This window comes from Ammodytes marinus (assembly GCF_949987685.1).
Source record: "Ammodytes marinus genome assembly, chromosome: 12".
In the NCBI taxonomy this organism is placed as follows: domain Eukaryota; kingdom Metazoa; phylum Chordata; class Actinopteri; order Uranoscopiformes; family Ammodytidae; genus Ammodytes; species Ammodytes marinus.
Window position 1 is genome coordinate 12,563,379 of NC_137216.1, and position 23,037 is coordinate 12,586,415.

Here is a 23,037-nt window from a genome sequence, read left to right on the forward strand (position 1 = left end):
TACAATGTCAGTGCCAAAGAGCCTATTTTACCACTGATAACTTAATTTTCATTTTAAATCAGCACGTATCCAAATTGATCTCAATGTGGGTTATGTAGGCTACAAAAGGAAGCCCAAAAGGCTGTTTTAAAGCCAAACACCTTCTTGTTCTTCTTTTTTTTAATTCTTAACATCACCACGCTGGTTTGAATGTGTGTTACAAAAGAACACTACAGCTAATATAATAATAGATAATGTTTTTGCTTTACTGGAAAGTAATACAATTCCAATTGACCGTTTTTTCTGAATGCAGCATCTGTAGAAGAAAGTTCTAGAACATGCATACATTGGTTGCTTACTGTAAATAGTGTTGTAAATTACTGTACTGTATGTCTGTACCCATAATGCATTACAGGAAAACAGTATCCTACCACATTTTTTAATTATACAGTAAATAACTGTAGTTTATTAGAAATTTCCCATGGTGCATTGCAGGAAAACAGTATCCTACCACATTTTTAAATTATACAGTAAATAACTGTAGTTTATTATACATTTCCCATGGTGCATTGCATGTTACAGTTTCATACTGTAAAATGTTTTAAAAGTATTTTACTGGGCATTTTCTGGTAATTAACTGTAGCGTTTACAGCAAGGGCTAACAGTACCTTTTCTTTTTACAATGCTTTGCAAACACAAGTACACAATTTAATAAGACCTATTCTCAAAGCACTTGTCAAATAAGTAGATTTATATGCTTACATGGGTCAAAATTAGTAGAGGAAAAAAGTAATTTAAACTGTGAAGATTGTGTCATTATAAATCATAACTTTGAATCAGTTCTGAGTTAGAAACAGTAAGAGGCCTTATCTCTTAATAATCCGAGGAGTTCCAGCTGGAGCGCTCTTGTTTTGCAAAGGAGATCTGTGAAATTTCAAAAATATCAAAACACTCTCTAACATAGTGATTTAATGCTAATACTTTAGGATAGTCCCATTCATAGGCCACAGTTATTTTTACTTTAGGCTATCTGAAAGACATGATGTGGATCGTCAGAAAAACTGTTATAATAACGATGTTTGAGTGATGACCAGGTAGGCCTACATGAATTAAATCACTGAACAAAAGTTTGGAAGAAAAATTAAAGCGTGCATAAATGTAACAAAGTTGATAATATGATGTAATATAAAGTCAGAACAAGTTACTTGACTGAATGTAAAAAAGAAAAGAAAAAAATTGTATATTTGTAGTTGTAGCCACCAGAGGTCAGCATCAGATAAGAATGTTAATGAGTAATCTCCATCCTGGAACTCCACTGATTTTACACATCACACTCAGCCTTCATGTCATTTGGAGTATACCTAGGGGGCAAAACCCCTTTTTTTTAAAAAACAGACATGGAGCGTTGTAAAAGGTTGTTCACCAGAAATGATATCAAGGACCTTCCAGGATCCCAACCTGGGTGGACAACCTGGTCAACAAGCTGCTGGAAAGCTATAGCGTGCCGACATAGAGCAAATCAGAACCACTGTTTAAGTGAATGGGGGTGAATGGGGGTGGGCTAATAGGGAATGTTTCAAACTTATAGATATCATTATGAAACTTTGCAAGTTGATTACTGACATTAAAACAACAACTTTTTGTATTACAGTATTTTCCAAAAAGTTTGAATAAATATGAAAAATCATCAATAACTTACTAATGATGCATACATTTGCATATCTGCAAAGCCCTAAAATCTAGATGTTGGACAAAAGCTGAGTCAATTTGTTTTTAAATTTTGAAAACAAAACAAGTGTCCAACTGCCTGAAGCTTTTCCTAATCACAGCTCAAATTTGATCAATAACCCATAGAAAATGAATTTTTACACTGTTTTTTCCAAGGGAATGTCTAGCCGTTTCCTAAAATACCAGCTAGAGACTCCAAAAGGACACTTTTGGTCCATGGCAAATGAAATGTAACTGTGTAAAAAATTTATTTTCTATGGGTTATTGATCAAATTTGAACTGTGATTAGGAAAGGCTTCAGGCAGTTGGACACTTGTTTTGTTTTCAAAATTTAAAAACAAATTGACTTTGTTTTCTTCCAACATCTAGATTTTGGGGCTTTGCAGATATGCAAATGTACGCATCATTAGTAAGTTATTGATGATTTTTCATATTTATTTAAACATTTTGGAAAATACTGTAATACAAAAAGTTTTTGTTTTAAAGTCAGTAATCAACTGGCAAAGTTTCATAATGATATCTATAAGTTAAAACAATTCCCTATTAGCCCACCCCCATTCACTTAAACAGTGGTTCTGATTTGCTATGTCGGCACGCTGTAGCTTTCCAGCAGCTTGTTGACAAGGTTGTCCACCCAGGTTGTGATCCTGGAAGATCCTAGATGTCATTTTTGGTGAACAACCTTTTACAATGCTCCATGTCCATAAAATCACTTTGCCCCCTGGGTAGTAGGCTAAACAACTATGTAGCTCTTGTAATAGGCCCATGCTTCATACCTTATGTGGGGGGCTGTATTGTACACCGCGTCATTGCAAAATGAACAACAAAATGCAGCCACAATCCTGAAGGTGCCTGTTATAGATATCAAGGACCTTCCAGGATCCCAACCTGGGTGGACAACCTGGTCAACAAGCTGCTGGAAAGCTACAGGGGGCCGACATAGAGCAAATCAGAAATGAAGCCATAGAGCAAGAGGCAAAAAACAAAGGCTGGATAGCGGTAGTGTCCAATGTCAGAGCCGGCCCAAGGCATAAGCGAACTAAGCGGCCGCTTAGGGCCCCCGACTGCCTGGGGGGCCCCCTCCAAAAAAAAAAAAAAAAAAAAAAAAAAAATTTTCTTTTTTAGTTTGTGTGTTTGATATTAACATCATATTGTGCAAATGTGAGTTATCATACAAAAAAATTAATAAAAGGTTTTGGTCTAGATAATTAATAGCCTAAAAATGTAATCAGTTCATCTGGGAGGAAATCCGAAATTATCTGATCATGTCACGTTCACATCCATGCACAGTGTGTATTGAGTTTATTTAAAAACAATTGGAAATGGGGCTGCCCTCAGTTGCCCATGCACTGTGTATAGTCTATAGCCTATTTCAGCCTTGTCTGTGGAAAAAAAGATACAGAAGCTGGACAACAGAGTTCTTCTGCTTAGTTCCTAACACTGCATTTAAATGCATTCACTATATTACAGAGAAATATGTCCCGTAAAAGAAAAAGAGCTCCAAGCCCAACCCAGAGGACCCTCCATAATATTTTATTTTATATTAATATATATATATTTTTTTTAAAGATTTTTTTGGGCATTTTTATGCTTTATTGATAGTGCAGAGAGACAGAGGTGAAATGGGGCAGAGAGGGGAGTGACATGCAGAGAACGACCGGGTGGGAATCGAACCCGGGTCTGCTGCTGGGCCCGGCCCGGGAGGGGAACGCCTTACTATATTAATATGTTTATGGAAAATCCATGTGTCCTTCTTCAATAGCTTCTAATTCATCTGACCCAGTGTCTCCAAATTATTTGTTCACACAATTTCTCAGATTTAGCCTCTTAATTTTCCTCTCAAAGTGCACCAGATTCATGCATTTCACTTTAAAAAGGTTAAAAAAATCTCCCGGGGGGGCATACCCCCGGAACCTCCTAGGAGGGTCTGAATCTCGCCTGTCAAATATTTTCGCACAGCCGCACAGTGGAGGCACTAGCGGAAAACACTCGGTGTAGGAGCCATATTCTGTTTATTCATATCTTGTGTGCAATATTTGTTTTTTGGCGACCTCTACAGGCCTTGAGTGCCTATAGGTAGGCCTATATAAGCCAGATGGGCAGATGCCAGGTGTGGCTGATTAGACCAGCAAAACGTTTTCTAAAAGAAAGAAAGAAAGAAAGAAAGAAAGAAAGAAAGAAAGAAAGAATGTCTTAGTCCACATCCTGCTCTTTTGTTTGTTAGTTTTCTTTGATTTTTGTACAAAATAAAACCAATACTTTTTTGCCAACTCAACAATACCTCTGGACATTATATTTTTTGGATTAAATCTTGTCAGAATCTAGTCTGCAGTCAGTCACCAGTGATGTTTATTGGAACCAACAAAACTAGAAGAAATGTCACTACACTGGGTGTGTGAATGATATTTATCAAAGATCTATAGTTTCAGCAGCACTAACATTGGAGAGGGGCCCCCTAATCATATTTTGCTTAGGGCCCCCTGAAGGCTTGGGCCGGCTCTGTCCAATGTTCACAAACAAGGTGAGGTTAAAGAAAAAAGAGACAGAACTGTTTTCCATTTAACTCGCACTGAATCTATGAACAGGAATATTTAGGCTGTTTTGTGATACAATGCTAAGCAAATCAAGTACAGGTATTGGTAAAAAAAATCTTAAACTTAGTCCCACAGATTCACTATAGATACCATTGTAGGAGTGAGCACTATTCAGGTGTTATTCATTTCAATCTCGGTATAATCCATAGACACACCACAAATGAAGCTAATGGGAGGAAGAGGAGTATTTCATCCTGTCTTACTCTGGTGATGTCATTCAGGGCCGGCCCGAGGCATGATGAACTAAGTGATTGCTTAGGGCCCCCCGACTGCGTGGTCAGGCCGGACCAACCCTCATGGTGATCCGCGGATTGGATGAATATGCAAAAAAAAAATTAAAAATTAAAGAAATTAAAAGAAAAGAAGAGAAAAGAGAATAAAAAAGAAAAAAAGAAAAGAAAAGAAAAGAAAAGAAAAGAAGAGAAGCCGGCTGTGTATTCACGTGATCGGCAATCGTGTTTTACAGAAAAGTTAGTGGCGGATCGGAGCAGAGAATCCACGTCTACTGTAGGCTACTGACGAAAATCACACAACACATTACCTGTGTTTTAGTAACAATATTTATTAGTTTAGGCTATATTTGGCTGCTACCTTGTTTTCCATTCAACTCACAATGAATCTTCGACAAATAATTCAGTATTGAAGTCTTTGCTGTTGGACAAATTAATCCATCTGGAAAAATCACTGATCTGGTGTGACAGAGTACACCGCATCTATGAAAAGGAATATTTAAGCCGCTTTGTGATACAATGCAAAGCAAATTAAGTACAGGTATTGATCAAAAAAAATTATATAAACCTGGTCCTACAGATTCACTATAGATACCATTGTAGGGGCAAGTACTATTCAGGTGTTATTTGTTTTGATCTTGGTATGATCTAAAGACACACCACAAATGAAGCTAATGGGAGGAGGACGAGTATTTTATGCTGTCTGACTCTGTGCTCAACACTGGAATAGCATCACTATTGGCTAGATTGCCATTCAATTTGGTACAGATATTAATTGTCTAACAGGAATTGTAATAGTTTCGGCGACCTCCTGACTTCTCTCCGGAAACCATCATCTTATCGTGGTGGAGAGGTTTGTGTGTCCATATGAACATGAGGGCTGTATTGTCTGGAGCCTAGTGCGCCTAGTAGGGTCTCCCAAGGCAAAGTGGTCTCAGGTGAGGGGCCCAAATAAGAATGGTTCAAAAAGGCAATATAGAAGAGGAGAGACCCCGCCTGGGGCCCCCTTCTGGAGCCAGGTCCAGAAGGGGGGCCTATTTGCGAGTATCCAGTGGCCGGGTCTGCCACAAGGCCCAGCCGTGCACATATAGCCACATATCTGTCATACGACATCAGAGCAAGAATAGAGAAGTCTGCACAAGCTGAAGAGTGCATTACAAAATCCTGCACATACATCCAGAATAAGAGATCACATGAGCGGTAGACAGAAGATCCTTGAGGAATTTATTACCACCCAAATCACACCGTAACACAGTAAACTGAGAGCAAAGAGAGTGACTCTATAGATGGAGTGTAAACAGTGTAAACATAATAACTGCTGAAACATTATAATGAAATGCATACAGGTTTCTCTATCATAAATAGAAATCTGAAAAAACCATCAGCCCTCCACCCTCAACTGTCATTGTGACATCGGTATATATCCCTTCTTGTCAGTCACAGATAATGAGTTTTTTTAAGTAATTTGCCGTCAATGTTTATTCTGATTAATGTGATTACGTGACCTGCATCTGCATGCATCCAGGATATTCCTCATACTACACATTTCAATTTGTATTACATGTTTTTCATACCGTTTAGTGTTGCCTTATACCTTTTACCCTATTTAAATACATTTTTACTTATTTTATTTTATTTTATCTTATCTAATTTAATTATTTTGTACTTATTGCAGTGTGGGTCGAAAATAAACTTAATTTCGATTCCTCTGTATGTCTGGCACATAGTGCAGAAATTTACAATAAATTGACTTTGTCTTTGAGGATATTTGGCATAACTAATGATGTAATAACTTTGCATTGAAGAGAAATCAAACAACCTGCCTTTAATTTCAGTTTAAAGTTTGCTAGAAATAGGAAGGTTAGGCTGCAACAAGTAGGCCAATGAAAAAAACATCAGATCAGACCAGGCTTCAAGCTTGTCTTTTGTTGAATACTCCATTGGGTGACTAAGGTCAGTCCAATATCTTGCTATTTTTCAGTGCACTGTGCACAGATACACTCTAATTAATGATGTCCCTTTTGTTCATTCAGTCATGTAAAACTCTAGCTGTTTACTCCATGTTCAGCTGGTTAAACTGTGAGTTTGGGACAACAAATTACTCATCACATATGGTTGTAAATATTCCTTGTGAAACCTCAAAATGAAATATTTGATCAACTGTTACCAGTCCACTCAGCCACTGGGCAGTCATAACATGACGGAAACTGTGGAAAACTTCAGAAAGGTGTAGGAACCATAGCAACTCCACTGACTTTTATGTATTCATTGTGTGACTAAAACTGAACTTATATCAGCACACACTCAGTATTAGGGTCTGTATATTTGAAATAATTCGTTTTTTAATTGATATCAATATAATTTCAATATCAACTCAACATAGTCACTGTGATGGCCAATTTATTTAAAGTGAATTATGAGCTTGTATCTTATATATATATAGGGGACATAACAGAAAAAATGAATACATTATATAAATCAATGTAGTCCTATGTACAGTTTGTAAACAAAGATATTTCCTCACAAATGAATGCTATTACACAACCAGGTTGTGTGTTGTTCTGTTTTTTTATTAATCAAAACTTTTATGTCCAACATTTAGTTGAGTTAAAATGAGAGCACTTCGAATAAAATTAAAAAAATATATGTTAGGTACATAGAAATTAAGTCATAGTAGTGTTTGCATTTGTTGTTTCTCAAGTATTATCAACATTTGTCCATCATATAATAATATTAGTTGCCTAACTGTAGCAGACACAGAAATTTGTATGTGACAAAAATGTGAAATGGCATGTTCAGTTTATCATGTAATCATCAAGCTTTATTGTGACAGTTAATCAAAATGTCAGATAATTTTTCCTGGCATTAACACACTGTTCCTGTCGACTAACATCTTCTCACAGTCTGTGTTTATGAAATTACATTCATACAAAATGCTATGGTGTGGTTCTAACTGCTCATTTTTAAGAGATTCTGCCACAGTAACATCCTTAAAATGTGTTTTTTAATTTCTGGTAATTTAAGGCCATATACGAGAGGATTTAAAACTGGGGGGATAACAACAAACTCCAGTGACAGAATAACAGCCACATATGGATTTATCTTTTCAATATCAAACCGGCTCAAGGCAACATCACAAAAAAATGCAATGGAATAAGTCACAAATGTGATCATGTGTGGCAGACAACTCTGTAATACTTTCCCTTTGAACTCTGCTGAGCTCCTCCGGCAAACAACAAAAATTCGCAAATATGTGTACAGGACAAAAATAAGGGGGAGGCAAATTGTAACTATGGTCACAAGCATACCTACAATATTGTTCAAAACAGTGACAACACATGACAATTTTACGACACTCCAGTTGGCACAGAACACTTTTTGTATAGCATTGCCACATAAAGGAAGCCTGACAGACAAATACAAGCATGTTGAAATAAAAAAGACTGGAACACTCAAAGCTAATCCTGCTAACTTTAAAACAGTGTTAGAGGTCATCTTACTGTGGTAGTGTAAAGGATGACAAACAGCGACATATCTATCATAAGACATAATGCCAAGAATGGTCATTTCATTGGAACCATATAAGTAAATAACATAGATCTGACTTAAACAAGCAGCACGGGAGATCATATGAGTATTCGACAGGAGGTCCATAAGGAATCTGGGGAAAAAGCCTGTTGAACCACACATAGAGTTGACAGATAGTAGAGCAATAAACAGATACATGGGCTCATGTAGTGATCTTTCTCGATATATAACCATTATTATGACGAAATTAGCAGAGATAATGAAGCCATAGAGCAAGAGGCAAAAAACAAAGGCTGGATAGCGGTAGTGTCCAATGTTCACAAACATGGTGAGGTTAAAGAGAAAAGAGACAGAACTGTTTTCCATTTAACTCACACTGAATCTATGAAAAGGAATATTTAGGCTGTTTTGTGATACAATGCCAAGCAAATCAAGTACAGGTATTGGTAAAAGAAATCTTAAACTTAGTCCCACAGATTCACTATAGATACCATTGTAGGAGTGAGTACTATTCAGGTGTTATTCATTTCAATCTTGGTATAATCCATACACCACAAATGAAGCTAATGGGAGGAGGAGGAGTATTTCATCCTGTCTTACTCTGGTGATGTCATTCAGGGCCGGCCCGAGGCATGATGAACTAAGTGATTGCTTAGGGCCCCCCGACGGCCAGACCCCCCCCCCTAAATAATACAAAAATAAGCATATATTTTTTTGTGTGTTTGATATACACATCATATTGTGCAAAAAAAAGGAATAAAATGTTTTGGTCTGGATAGTTAATAAGCCTAATAATTGAATCAGTTCATCTTGGAGGTAATCTGAGGTTAACTTTTCATGTCACGTTCAAGTCCATGCACAGAGTGTCAGAGATCAACAATGGTATGGTATTTCACCAGCACGTCCAGAGGCGGGCCGTACTATGAGGCAAACCAGGCATTTGCCTGGAGCCCCGGGCCCTACAAGGCCTTCTGGGGCCCCCAAATGCCCTCTTTATATTTTGGCTCCATATTTATTGTTTTTATAAAAATATCTTCACAATAGTTGCATCGGGATGTCTAATTACTCATGTTTTGATTTTTCTATAACATATTATTTACAAACATATCTCAGTTAAAGTAAAATTGTGTACCCTAGGGTTACATAAAGTGCTCCTCAGCAGCAGATCAGCTCCCCCATGTTTTCAGTCACAGTCCAGGTAAGTATGTTTTGTTTCCAGGGTTGGTAAGTATGTTTTGTTTCCAGGGTTGGTAAGTTTGGTTGTGTCTCTCCTGTGTTGTGCTTTTCTTCCAAAAGTTCTGATTGACTGGGGTTTTAACTGTGTCCTGCTGCCTGAATGCTTAATTAGCTGATTTGGTTCACCTGGGGAATGGGGGTTGGCTCAGGGGATTTGATTGGCTCAGGGGATGTGATTGACAGATTGCCAATTTCAACAGTGTTACAACGGTGTTTCTGCCAACAGTGCAACCCCCTTCAGTCTGCACTACATGGACTATTCCATGTTACATCACACTCATAGCGCTTATGATGCTACATGTTTACAGCGTAAAATCCAAAACAGTAAATAGCAGGAAGAGAAAGAAGAGATAAACCGAGAATGAAGCGAATATACGAAAAAGGGTCACAGAAAAAGAAAAAGCCAGCAGCGATGCTAATGACGTTAATGTGTGTCAACAAACTGATGGAGATAATTAGTGGTGCAACGGATCGATAGTTACGTATGTAACTACGGTTCTATGAGTTCTGGATGACCGCCAGAGGCGGTGCTTACAGCACTGGATGTTCCATCGCGCGCATGCGCAGGTCGAGATCTTTATACCAACAAAGTCACCTGTGACACCTGGGTGACCCCGGAATGTTTATATATTCCGGAAGTCACTCTAGGATCTGTTCCAACTGGATCTTCTCGCGGTGTCTGAGAAGTCTGAGTGACAGAGAACTCTGGCGGTCATCCGGAACTCATAGAACCGTAGTTACATACGTAACTATCGTTCTATTTCGTTCCTACTGACCGCCAGAGGCGGTGCTTACAGCACTGGATGACTTATACCAAAAAGGTCACGAAGAGTACTCACCACTTAAGGAATTGCAGCCATCAACAAGACAGCCGTCGCCACCGGATGAGGAGCAGCGACATTCACTCTGTAGAACCGCGCAAACGTACATGATGAAGACCATGTAGCCGCGGAGCAGATGTCCTGAAGAGGAACCCCCTTCAAGGCCGCCCACGATGTAGCCATACTCCTGGTAAAGTGGCACTTAACGGCCAAGGGCACAGGGAGCCCCTGTGCTCTATATGCATTCAACACTAGATCCACAATCCAGTGAGAGAGTCTCTGCTTGGACAGGGCAGCCCCTTTCCTGCAGCCCCCGTAACAGACAAAGAGGTTATCTGTCTTACGTAAGCTGGTTGTCGCTTCAACATACGCCCTAAGCGCCCGCACCGGGCACAGCGGGTCTGACACTCCCTCTGCACCCCCCGGAGAGCCTGGGGGATTGAAAGCAGCCAACTCAATTGGTTGGTTTGCGTGATGGGGAGACAAACGTTTGGGCAGGAAGGATGGATTCGGCCAGAGCACCACTCCTGACCCATCTGCGTGCCAGCGGATACACGCCTGGCTCACTGACAAGGCATGGAGTTCACCGACCCGTTTCGCAGTCGCAATGGCGAGAAGGAAAGCCGTTTTCATAGACAGCCGCGTCAGATCTGCCTGACTTAGCGGCTCAAATGGGGGTAGACATAAGGACCTCAGAACCACCTGCAAGTCCCATGATGGTGCCCTCAGGGGTCGTGGTGGTCGAAGCCTCTGGGCTCCCTTTAGAAACTGCCTGACTAGGTAGTGGCACCCTACCGTCTGGCTATCAACCCTTGCATGTGCAGCCGAGATTGCAGCCACATAAACGCACAGGGTCGAAGCAGCCCTGTTGTTGTCCAACACAGACTGCAGAAAGTTCAGTATCACCACCACCGAGCAAGTCTCCGGGACCTCGCCCTGTGCCACGCACCACTGTGAAAACAACTTCCACCTGTTTGCATAGAGCAACCTAGTGGAGGGTGCTCTAGCACTAAAAATGGTAAGGACCACCGACTGGTCGCAAGACGTCAGCAGTGGGTCCTGGCTCTCAGGGGCCACACGCACAGCCGCAGGCGCCCCGGATTTGTGTGCCATATACGCCCGCCGACCTGAGACAGAAGATCCTGTCTCTCTGGAAGGCGCCAAGCCTCTCCGTTGAGGAGTTTCAGCAAGGCTGGGAACCACAGCCTCCCTGGCCAATGTGGGGCCACCAGAAGTAGGCTGTGACCGCCACGCTGGAATCTGTCCAGTGTTGCCAGTATAAGGGGAATTGGAGGAAATGCATAGAGCAGGCTGTCTGGCCAAGCATGAGCCAGAGCGTCCTGTCCTAAGGGGCTGGTCCTCTCCATCGAGGAGAACCAGAGGGGACAGTGGGTCGTCTCCTTGGAAGCAAAGAGATCTACCACTGCCCTGCCATACCTGTCCCAAATCATGCCCACCACCTCCGGATGGAGCATCCACTCCCCGGAGGGTGGCCCTTGGCGAGAGAGAAGGTCTGCCGCTATGTTCTGGACACCTGGAACATGGGCAGCCCTCAGGCTTAGGAAATGGGGGAACGCCCATGTAAGGAGTCCCTGCGCGACCCGCAGGTTCCGCCTCGATCTGGTGCCCCCCTGGTGGTTGACGTGGTAGACTGTGGAAATGTTGTCTGTCCGGACGAGAACATGCCGGTTTCTCAGAACTGTAAGGAAGTGCTTTAGAGCCAAGAACACCGCAAGGAGTTCTAACACATTTATATGCTCCAGCCTCTGCTGGGAATCCCACTGGCCTCTGACAGTCCTGTGGCACCATACTGCACCCCAGCCGGTAAGGGAGGCGTCTGTCTCTACGACCTCCCGCCAGGAAGCAAACCTCCCTAAGGGCGCCCCCGCAATCAGGTACGCCCTCTCTCTCCAGGGTCGGAGGGCCAAAAGGCACTGCCCAGACACCCTGACCATCTTGTGTCTCTGCCACTTGGGGTCCAAGTGGAGACCATTGGCCCAGATCTGCAGAGGCCGCAACCTGAGAAGGCCTAGCGGGACCACGCTGGATGCCGCGGCAAGCATACCAATCAGTCGCAGGAAGAGGCTGTATTCCAGCAACCTCCCCCGCCTGAAGCGCTGTAGTAGCTGCAGAATGGTAGCGACGCGCTTTGGAGAGAGGCAGGCTCGCATGTCCACCGAGTCGAACACCAGCCCCAGATAACTCACCACCCGACATGGTGTAAGGTTGCTCTTGGAAAAGTTGACCGTGAGGCCAAGCCGATCCACATGGCTGAGGAGCCTGGCTGTGTCCCTGACTGCCTGCTCCCGAGTTGGGGAAATGATTAGCCAGTCGTCCAGGTACGGCAATATCGCCATACCGCCGGCCTGTAATGGGGACAGGGCTGCTGCCATACACCTTGTAAATATACGTGGGGCCAGAGACAGCCCGAATGGAAGGACCTTGAATTGGTACACCTTGCCCAGAAATGCAAAGCGGAGGAACCGCCTGTGACGCTGTGAAATAGGGACATGAAAGTAGGCGTCTTTCAGGTCTATCGACACGAACCAGTCCTCTGGAGCGATAGCCCGGAGGACATCTGTAACACGCAGCATGTGGAAGGAAAAAACCTTGAGGTACCGATTCAGCCGTCTCAAGTCCAGAATGGGGCGAAACCCGCCATCCTTCTTCGGTACCAGAAAGTAGGTTGAGTAGAACCCCTTGAGCTGCTCCTGTGGCTCTACTACCTCGATGGCACCCTTCCCCAGGAGGGTGGCCACTTCCTGGGTCAGGACCAGGGATCTGCCGGGATCTTTGACCACAGTAAGTCTGATCCCGCTGAAAGTTGGGGGCCGGCGTCGGAATTGTAGTGTGTACCCGTTGGACAGCGTGAACACCATCCACGGGTCTGTGGTCTGTTCTTCCCAGTAGTCCAGGTGCTGCTGAGAAAAACGTCCGACGGCCGGCCCTTGAGCTTCAGTACCTACCCCCCCTGCCCCTAGGGGCCTTGGGGGGGCGGCGGCTGGGCGCCGGGCCTCTTGGCCCGTGGCGGCGGCGCAGTGTTACGGCGCCGGCCAACCTGCTCGGAGAACTACGCTGGCCCCTCGATCGTCCAGCTGGACGTGGTTGAGGGCTATTGGCACAGGGTACCACAGAGGCCCCTGGCCTGTAATAAGGTGGCGGTGTACGTCGTAAACTCGCAAAATGCTGGCTGGCCTGGCCAGCCTGTACACTCCGCTCCAGGGCCTGAAGTGCAGCTGACCCAAACGTCTGGCCTGGCACAACCGGGAGAGACCGGAGGGTCCGACGACACACCTCCGACAGGGGGACTGCGTCAGCCAAACCTGGCGGCGCGCCAACGTAATTGTTGACATTAATCTGCCTAGCTCCCTAGTCATAAAAGCAAACGTCTGAAGAGAAATCTCACTTAGGGTCTGAGCTGAGGGATCAACCTCTGACCCCTGAATGGTCTGGGACAAAGCCAGAACGGTATGCGAAAGCGAATTCCCGAGACGGCCCATACGGGCAGCAATGCCGTAGCTCTTGGTAAGCAGGTCGTCCGTAATTCGGCACTGGGGCCGAGGGCAGCGCGCATCGGCCCTCAGCGCCTCATCTGGGGAGACAACCAAGGATGCTATCGCTGGCTCAATTGGCGCTAATCGGTCCAAGCCGTAAGCCCCAGCGTCTCTCATAGCTGCCAGAGCTCTGCTATCGCTAGTGTGATGGGACCAAACCTTGGCATCCGGCCAGCACCTATGCAGCTCCGCAATGTACGGCTCAGAGGGGGGCAACGTGAAAACAGAGGGTTGAACGGCCTGTGGAAAAAATGCACTTACCGGTGCAGATGAAACCGGAGCCTCGTCTAACCCCAGCTTTGCCAGCGCCATACGCAAGGCTGGCCTAACTGTGTCGCGGATGGGCACTGGCCCTCTAGCCGAGCTGGCCGCCGACCCCTAGGAGAAAGCCTGAGAAGCCAGGGACGCTGCTTCGTCGATCTGTTCTCCCTCCTCTGTAAAGAGACTACAGGATGCAGCTGTAGACAGCATATCATCCTCTGGATAGGAAAGTTGCGCAGCCGCGGGAACACACGCAGCGGCTGGTACACCCTGTGCCCGTCGGAGGTTCTCCAAGAGGGCACAGGGCTTGGGTTGTCAAATCGTCTACCCTATGGGACTTCCCGGGGGGTCCCCCAGCTGCCGAGGAGCGCCGCTTGGCGCCACTAGGACCCGCACCCGACGGGGGCAACCCTAGTCCCTCCACCTCAGCCAGCCTAGCCAGCCTTAGTGCATGAGGCATGCAACTACAATTCATGCATGGATCATCCGACAGTGCTTCCCTCAGGTGCTCAACCCCCAGACATGCAGAGCACTGGTCATGGCCATCCTCCGTGTGCAGGGAGGCCGAGCAGATGACACAATTATGGGCGCTTGACATAATGGCAAACTTAATTACCCTATCTCAGTAACTAATTAGCAATTAGCAAATTAATTAGTAGGCTATGCAGCCGGGCTCTAGGCGAGAGCACCGGTGTGACACCCCAAAATTAATCCCTTGAAGGCGACTCTGCTACCGCAAGCCGCCTACTGGAGGCAAATTAACGCAGGCTTAGGCAATCGAGCCCTAGGCGAGAGCACCCGAGCACGACGCGCCCCTACAAAAACGATAAATCAAGTACGCAACTGGCCTAGGCGACACAGCACCCAAGCAGCAGTGCAGCAAAGCTAGCAAATACCGTGGCGGCGGCTATGCCCACGCCGCTCACTGACAATTAGATCAAAGTAAGCGACTGGCCCCGGCGAACTCAGCACCCGAGCACAGCGCAACAGCTAGTAAAAAGAAATTAGAATTTACCGTGGCGGCGCTAAGCCCAGCCGCTCACTGGCAACTAATCAAGTAGCAACTGGCCTAGGCGAACTCAGCACCGAGCACTGTGCACAATGTTAGAAAACAATAGTCGAGCATACAATCAGCACCGGGCTTAGTGAAAAGCACACAAGCAACGGCGCGACCGAAATAATAACACGGCGACTGTGAAAACTAGCCGCCGACTGACGAGCTCAATAATGCAAGGTGGAAGGTGATAGCTACCGCGGTAGCCGGCGGCCACACGTAGCCTACACACTTACTCACCCCTGCCCGGCCGCAGCCGTAGTAGAAACAATTGCCAGTCGCAGCCTTTGGTGGTCGACGTTAGATCGAAGCACCAACCCGTAGGTACAAGCTACTTGCGACAAAGCTATTCGGTATATTCTCTCACACACGCTAAGTGTGTGTCCTGCTAATCCGCGAGAAGATAGAAGGAACAGATCCTAGAGTGACTTCCGGAATATATAGACATTCACCCAGGTGTCACAGGTGACTTTGTTGGTATAAAGATCTCGACCTGCGCATGCGCGCGATGGAACATCCAGTGCTGTAAGCACCGCCTCTGGCGGTCAGTAGGAACGAAATAGAACATGGTTGATCCGTGGTCAGCACGGACCAACCCTCATGGTGATCCGCGGATTGGATGAATATGCAAAAAAAAATTTAAAATTAAAGAAATTAAAAGAAAAGAAAAGAAAAGAGAAAAAAAAGAAAAGAAAAGAAAAGAAAAGAAAAGAAAAGAAAAGAAAAGAAAAGAAAAGAAAAGAAAAGAAAAGAAGAGAAGCCGGCTGTGTATTCACGTGATCGGCGATCGTGTATTACAGAAAAGTTAGTGGCGGATCGGAGCAGAGAATCCAGGTCTACTGTAGGCTACTGACGAAAATCACACAACACATTACCTGTGTTTTAGTAACAATATTTATTAGTTTAGGCTATATTTGGCTGCTACCTTGTTTTCCATTCAACTCACAATGAATCTTTGACAAATAATTCAGTATTGAAGTCTTTGTTGTTGGACAAATTAATCCCTGTCTGGAAAAATCACTGATCTGGTGTGACAGAGTACACCGCATCTATGAAAAGGAATATTTAAGCCGCTTTGTGATACAATGCAAAGCAAATTAAGTACAGGTATTGATAAAAAAAAATTATATAAACCTGGTCCTACAGATTCACTATAGATACCATTGTAGGGGCAAGTACTATTCAGGTGTTATTCGTTTTGATCTTGGTATGATCTAAAGACACACCACAAATGAAGCTAATGGGAGGAGGATGAGTATTTTATGCTGTCTGACTCTGGTCATGTAATCACATGTTTTTTTCTAATGTGGTCAGTCCCCTACTGTGCTCCACACTGGAATAGCATCACTATTGGCTAGATTGCCATTCAATTTGGTACAGATATTAATGGTCTAACAGGAATTGTAATAGTTTCGGCGACCTCCTGACTTCTCTCCGGAAACCATCATCTTATCGTGGTGGAGAGGTTTGTGTGTCCATATGAACATGAGGGCTGTATTGTCTGGAGCCTAGTGCGCCTAGTAGGGTCTCCCAAGGCAAAGTGGTCTCAGGTGAGGGGCCCAAATAAGAATGGTTCAAAAAGGCAATATAGAAGAGGAGAGACCCCGCCTGGGGCCCCCTTCTGGAGCCAGGTCCAGAAGGGGGGCCTATTTGCGAGTATCCAGTGGCCGGGTCAGCCACAAGGCCCAGCCGTGCACAAATAGCCACATATCTGTCATACGACATCAGAGCAAGAATAGAGAAGTCTGCACAAGCTGAAGAGTGCATTACAAAATCCTGCACATACATCCAGAATAACAGATCACATGAGCGGTAGACAGAAGATCCTTGAGGAATTTATTACCACCCAAATCACACCGTAACACAGTAAACTGAGAGCAAAGAGAGTGACTCTATAGATGGAGTGTAAACAGTGTAAACATAATAACTGCTGAAACATTATAATGAAATGCATACAGGTTTCTCTATCATAAATAGAAATCTGAAAAAACCATCAGCCCTCCACCCTCAACTGTCATTGTGACAGCGGTATATATCCCTTCTTGCCAGTCACAGATAATGAGTTTTTTAAGTAATTTGCCATCAATGTTTATTCTGATTAATGTGATTACGTGACCTGCATCTGCATACATCCAGGATATTCCTCATACTACACATTTCAATTTGTATTACATGTTTTTCATACCGTTTGGTGTTGCCTTATACCTTTTACCCTATTTAAATACATTTTTACTTATTTTATTTTATTTGATCTAATTTAATTTTGTTGTACTTATTGCAGCGTGGGTCGAAAATAAACTTAATTTCGATTCCTCTGTATGTCTGGCACATAGTGCAGAAATGTACAATAAATTGACTTTGTCTTTGAGGATATTTGGCATAACTAATGATGTAATAACTTTGCATTGAAGAGAAATCCAACAACCTGCCTTTAATTTCAGTTTAAAGTTTGCTAGAAATAGGAAGGTTAGGCTGCAACAAGTAGGCCAATGAAAAAAACATCAGATCAGACCAGGCTTCAAGCTTGTCTTTTGTTGAATACTCCATTGGGTGACTAAGGTCAGTCCAATACCTTGCTATTTTTCAGTGCACTGTGCACAGATACACTTTAATTAATGATGTCCCTTTTGTTCATTCAGTCATGTAAAACTCAAGCTGTTTACTCCATGTTCAGCTGGTTAAACTGTGAGTTTGGGACAACAAATTACTCATCACATATGGTTGTAAATATTCCTTGTGAAACCTCAAAATGAAATATTTGATCAACTGTCACCAGTCCACTCAGCCACTGGGCAGTCATAACATGACGGAAACTGTGGAAAACTTCAGAAAGGTGTAGGAACCATAGCAACTCCACTGACTTTTATGTATTCATTGTGTGACTAAAACTGAACTTATATCAGCACACACTCAGTATTAGGGTCTGTATATTTGAAATAATTAGTTTTTTAATTGTTAACAATATCATTTCAATATCAACTCAACATAGTCACTGTGATGGCCAATTTATTTAAAGTGAATTATGAGCTTGTATCTTATATATATATAGGGGACATAACAGAAAAAATGAATACATTATATAAATCAATGTAGTCCTATGTACAGTTTGTAAACAAAGATATTTCCTCACAAATGAATGCTATTACACAACCAGGTTGTGTGTTGTTCTGTTTTTTTATTAATCAAAACTTTTATGTCCAACATTTAGTTGAGTTAAAATGAGAGCACTTCGAATAAAATTAAAAAAATATATGTTAGGTACATAGAAATTAAGTCATAGTAGTGTTTGCATTTGTTGTTTCTCAAGTATTATCAACATTTGTCCATCATATAATAATATTAGTTGCCTAACTGTAGCAGACACAGAAATTTGTATGTGACAAAAATGTGAAATGGCATGTTCAGTTTATCATGTAATCATCAAGCTTTATTGTGACAGTTAATCAAAATGTCAGATTATTTTTCCTGGCATTAACACACTGTTCCTGTCGACTAACATCTTCTCACAGTCTGTGTTTATGAAATTACATTCATACAAAATGCTATGGTGTGGTTCTAACTGCTAATTTTTAAGAGATTCTGCCACAGTAACATCCTTAAAATGTGTTTTTTAATTTCTGGTAATTTAAGGCCATATACGAGAGGATTTAAAACTGGGGGGATAACAACAAACTCCAGTGACAGAATAACAGCCACATATGGATTTATCTTTTCAATATCAAACCGGCTCAAGGCAACATCACAAAAAAATGCAATGGAATAAGTCACAAATGTGATCATGTGTGGCAGACAACTCTGTAATACTTTCCCTTTGAACTCTGCTGAGCTCCTCCGGCAAACAACAAAAATTCGCAAATATGTGTACAGGACAAAAATAAGGGGGAGGCAAATTGTAACTATGGTCACAAGCATACCTACAATATTGTTCAAAACAGTGACAACACATGACAATTTTACGACACTCCAGTTGGCACAGAACACTTTTTGTATAGCATTGCCACATAAAGGAAGCCTGACAGACAAATACAAGCATGTTGAAATAAAAAAGACTGGAACACTCAAAGCTAATCCTGCTAACTTTAAAACAGTGTTAGAGGTCATCTTACCGTGGTAGTGTAAAGGATGACAAACAGCGACATATCTATCATAAGACATAATGCCAAGAATGGTCATTTCATTGGAACCATATAAGTAAATAACATAGATCTGACTTAAACAAGCAGCACGGGAGATCATATGAGTATTCGACAGGAGGTCCATAAGGAATCTGGGGAAAAAGCCTGTTGAACCACACATAGAGTTGACAGATAGTAGAGCAATAAACAGATACATGGGCTCATGTAGTGATCTTTCTCGATATATAACCATTATTATGACGAAATTAGCAGAGATAATGAAGCCATAGAGCAAGAGGCAAAAAACAAAGGCTGGATAGCGGTAGTGTCCAATGTTCACAAACATGGTGAGGTTAAAGAGAAAAGAGACAGAACTGTTTTCCATTTAACTCGCACTGAATCTATGAAAAGGAATATTTAGGCTGTTTTGTGATACAATGCCAAGCAAATCAAGTACAGGTATTGGTAAAAGAAATCTTAAACTTAGTCCCACAGATTCACTATAGATACCATTGTAGGAGTGAGTACTATTCAGGTGTTATTCATTTCAATCTTGGTATAATCCATAGACACACCACAAATGAAGCTAATGGGAGGAGGAGGAGTATTTCATCCTGTCTTACTCTGGTGATGTCATTCAGGGCCGGCCCGAGGCATGATGAACTAAGTGATTGCTTAGGGCCCCCCGACCGCCAGAACCCCCCTAAATAATACAAAAATATGCATATAGTTTTTTGTGTGTTTGATATACACATCATATTATGCAAAAAAAGGAATACAATGTTTTGGTCTGGATAGTTAATAAGCCTAATAATTGAATCAGTTCATCTTGGAGGTAATCTGAGGTTAACTTTTCATGTCACGTTCAAGTCCATGCACAGTGTGTCAGAGATCAACAATGGTATGGTATTTCACCGGCACGTCCAGAGGCGGGCTATGAGGCAAACCAGGCATTTGCCTGGAGCCCCGGGCCCTACAAGGCCTTCTGGGGCCCCCAAATGGCCTCTTTATATTTTGGCCCCATATTTATTGTTTTTATAAAAATATCTTCACAATAGTAGCATCGGGATGTCTAATTAAAGGGTCACAGAAAAAGAAAAAGCCAGCAGCGATGCTAATGACGTTAATGTGTGTCAACAAACTGATGGAGATAATTAGTGGTGCAACGGATCACGGTTGATCCGTGGTCAGCACGGACCAACCCTCATGGTGATCCGCGGATTGGATGAATATGCAAAAAAAAATTAAAAATTAAAGAAATGAAAAGAAAAGAAAAGAAAAGAAAAGAAAAGAAAAGAAAAGAAAAGAAAAGAAAAGAAAAGAAAAGAAAAGAAAAGAAAAGAAGCCGGCTGTGTATTCACGTGATCGGCGATCGTGTATTACAGAACAGTTAGTGGCGGATCGGAGCAGAGAATCCAGGTCTACTGTAGGCTACTGACGAAAATCACACAACACATTACCTGTGTTTTAGTAACAATATTTATTAGTTTAGGCTATATTTGGCTGCTACCTTGTTTTCCATTCAACTCACAATGAATCTTCGACAAATAATTCAGTATTGAAGTCTTTGCTGTTGGACAAATTAATCCATCTGGAAAAATCACTGATCTGGTGTGACAGAGTACACCGCATCTATGAAAAGGAATATTTAAGCCGCTTTGTGATACAATGCAAAGCCAATTAAGTACAGGTATTGATAAAAAAAAATTATATAAACCTGGTCCTACAGATTCACTATAGATACCATTGTAGGGGCAAGTACTATTCAGGTGTTATTCGTTTCGATCTTGGTATGATCTAAAGACACACCACAAATGAAGCTAATGGGAGGAGGACGAGTATTTTATGCTGTCTGACTCTGGTCAGACAGCATAAAACCACATGTTTTTCTAATGTGGTCAGTCCCCTATACTGTGCTCCACACTGGAATAGCATCACTATTGGATAGATTGCCATTCAATTTGGTACAGATATTAATGGTCTAACAGGAATTGTAATAGTTTCGGCGACCTCCTGACTTCTCTCCGGAAACCATCATCTTATCGTGGTGGAGAGGTTTGTGTGTCCATATGAACATGAGGGCTGTATTGTCTGGAGCCTAGTGCGCCTAGTAGGGTCTCCCAAGGCAAAGTGGTCTCAGGTGAGGGGCCCAAATAAGAATGGTTCAAAAAGGCAATATAGAAGAGGAGAGACCCCGCCTGGGGCCCCCTTCTGGAGCCAGGTCCAGAAGGGGGGCCTATTTGCGAGTATCCAGTGGCCGGGTCTGCCACAAGGCCCAGCCGTGCACATATAGCCACATATCTGTCATACGACATCAGAGCAAGAATAGAGAAGTCTGCACAAGCTGAAGAGTGCATTACAAAATCCTGCACATACATCCAGAATAACAGATCACATGAGCGGTAGACAGAAGATCCTTGAGGAATTTATTACCACCCAAATCACACCGTAACACAGTAAACTGAGAGCAAAGAGAGTGACTCTATAGATGGAGTGTAAACAGTGTAAACATAATAACTGCTGAAACATTATAATGAAATGCATACAGGTTTCTCTATCATAAATAGAAATCTGAAAAAACCATCAGCCCTCCACCCTCAACTGTCATTGTGACATCGGTATATATCCCTTCTTGCCAGTCACAGATAATGAGTTAATGAGTAATTTGCCATCAATGTTTATTCTGATTAATGTGATTATGTGACCTGCATCTGCATACATCCAGGATATTCCTCATACTACACATTTCAATTTGTATTACATGTTTTTCATACAGTTTAGTGTTGCCTTATACCTTTTACCCTATTTAAATACATTTTTACTATTTTATTTTATTTTATCTAATTTAATTTTTTTGTACTTATTGCAGCGTGGGTCGAAAATAAACTTAATTTCGATTCCTCTGTATGTCTGGCACATAGTGCAGAAATGTACAATAAATTGACTTTGTCTTTGAGGATATTTGGCATAACTAATGATGTAATAACTTTGCATTGAAGAGAAATCAAACAACCTGCCTTTAATTTCAGTTTAAAGTTTGCTAGAAATAGGAAGGTTAGGCTGCAACAAGTAGGCCAATGAAAAAAACATCAGATCAGACCAGGCTTCAAGCTTGTCTTTTGTTGAATACTCCATTGGGTGACTAAGGTCAGTCCAATACCTTGCTATTTTTCAGTGCACTGTGCACAGATACACTTTAATTAATGATGTCCCTTTGTTCATTCAGTCATGTAAAAGTCAAGCTGTTTGCTCCATGTTCAGCTGGTTAAACTGTGAGTTTGGGACAACAAATTACTCATCACATATGGTTGTAAATATTCCTTGTGAAACCTCAAAATTAAATATTTGATCAACTGTCACCAGTCCACTCAGCCACTGGGCAGTCATAACATGACGGAAACTGTGGAAAACTTCAGAAAGGTGTAGGAACCATAGGAACTCCACTGACTTTTATGTATTCATTGTGTGACTAAAACTGAACTTAACACTGTTAACTGTTATTACACAAATCACAAACACATTTACTGTCAAATTGAATTTAACAATACATACATGCAGAGAGGAAATTCTGCAAAGATTTTGCTGCACACACACAAAAACATGACACTCTTTTTATCAGATAAGACACAGATACATATACTGAGGTGAAAATATTTATTAGAGATTATGCTAAATATAATTTATTTTGATTATGAAAAACATTAATGTCAATTTGAGTAAATATTGAGAAAGATAACTATACTACAAACATTTGAAGTCACTTTATTAGTCAATTGTTGGTTACATTGAAATTTGTATTTTTTCGCATATCCTCTCTCAATCTACCACACGTCAGAAGGGGTCAGAGCGCAGGGTCAGCCATAGTACAGCACCCCTGGAGCAGTTTTGGGGTTAAGTGTCTTGCTCAAGGACACAATGGTAGAGATGGTGGGCACCG

The 23,037-nt window shown here is 42.3% G+C and overlaps 2 protein-coding genes across 2 annotated transcripts; both read right to left on the reverse strand.

The window, feature by feature from the left end:
* Nucleotides 1-7,480: 7,480 nt before the first annotated feature.
* Nucleotides 7,481-8,425, reverse strand: LOC307258764 (olfactory receptor 10A7-like; the record flags this gene model as incomplete). Its single annotated transcript, XM_080038418.1, has 1 exon — nt 7,481-8,425. One exon carries the CDS (start codon nt 8,423-8,425, stop codon nt 7,481-7,483), a length of 945 nt encoding a protein of 314 aa, XP_079894544.1.
* Nucleotides 8,426-18,540: 10,115 nt separating this feature from the next.
* LOC307258765 (olfactory receptor 10A7-like) lies at nt 18,541-19,485 on the reverse strand (the record flags this gene model as incomplete). The annotated part of the gene is made up of 1 exon (XM_080038419.1): nt 18,541-19,485. The coding sequence occupies one exon, from the start codon at nt 19,483-19,485 to the stop codon at nt 18,541-18,543; it is 945 nt and encodes a 314-aa protein (XP_079894545.1).
* Between the last annotated feature and the right edge of the window lie 3,552 nt (nt 19,486-23,037).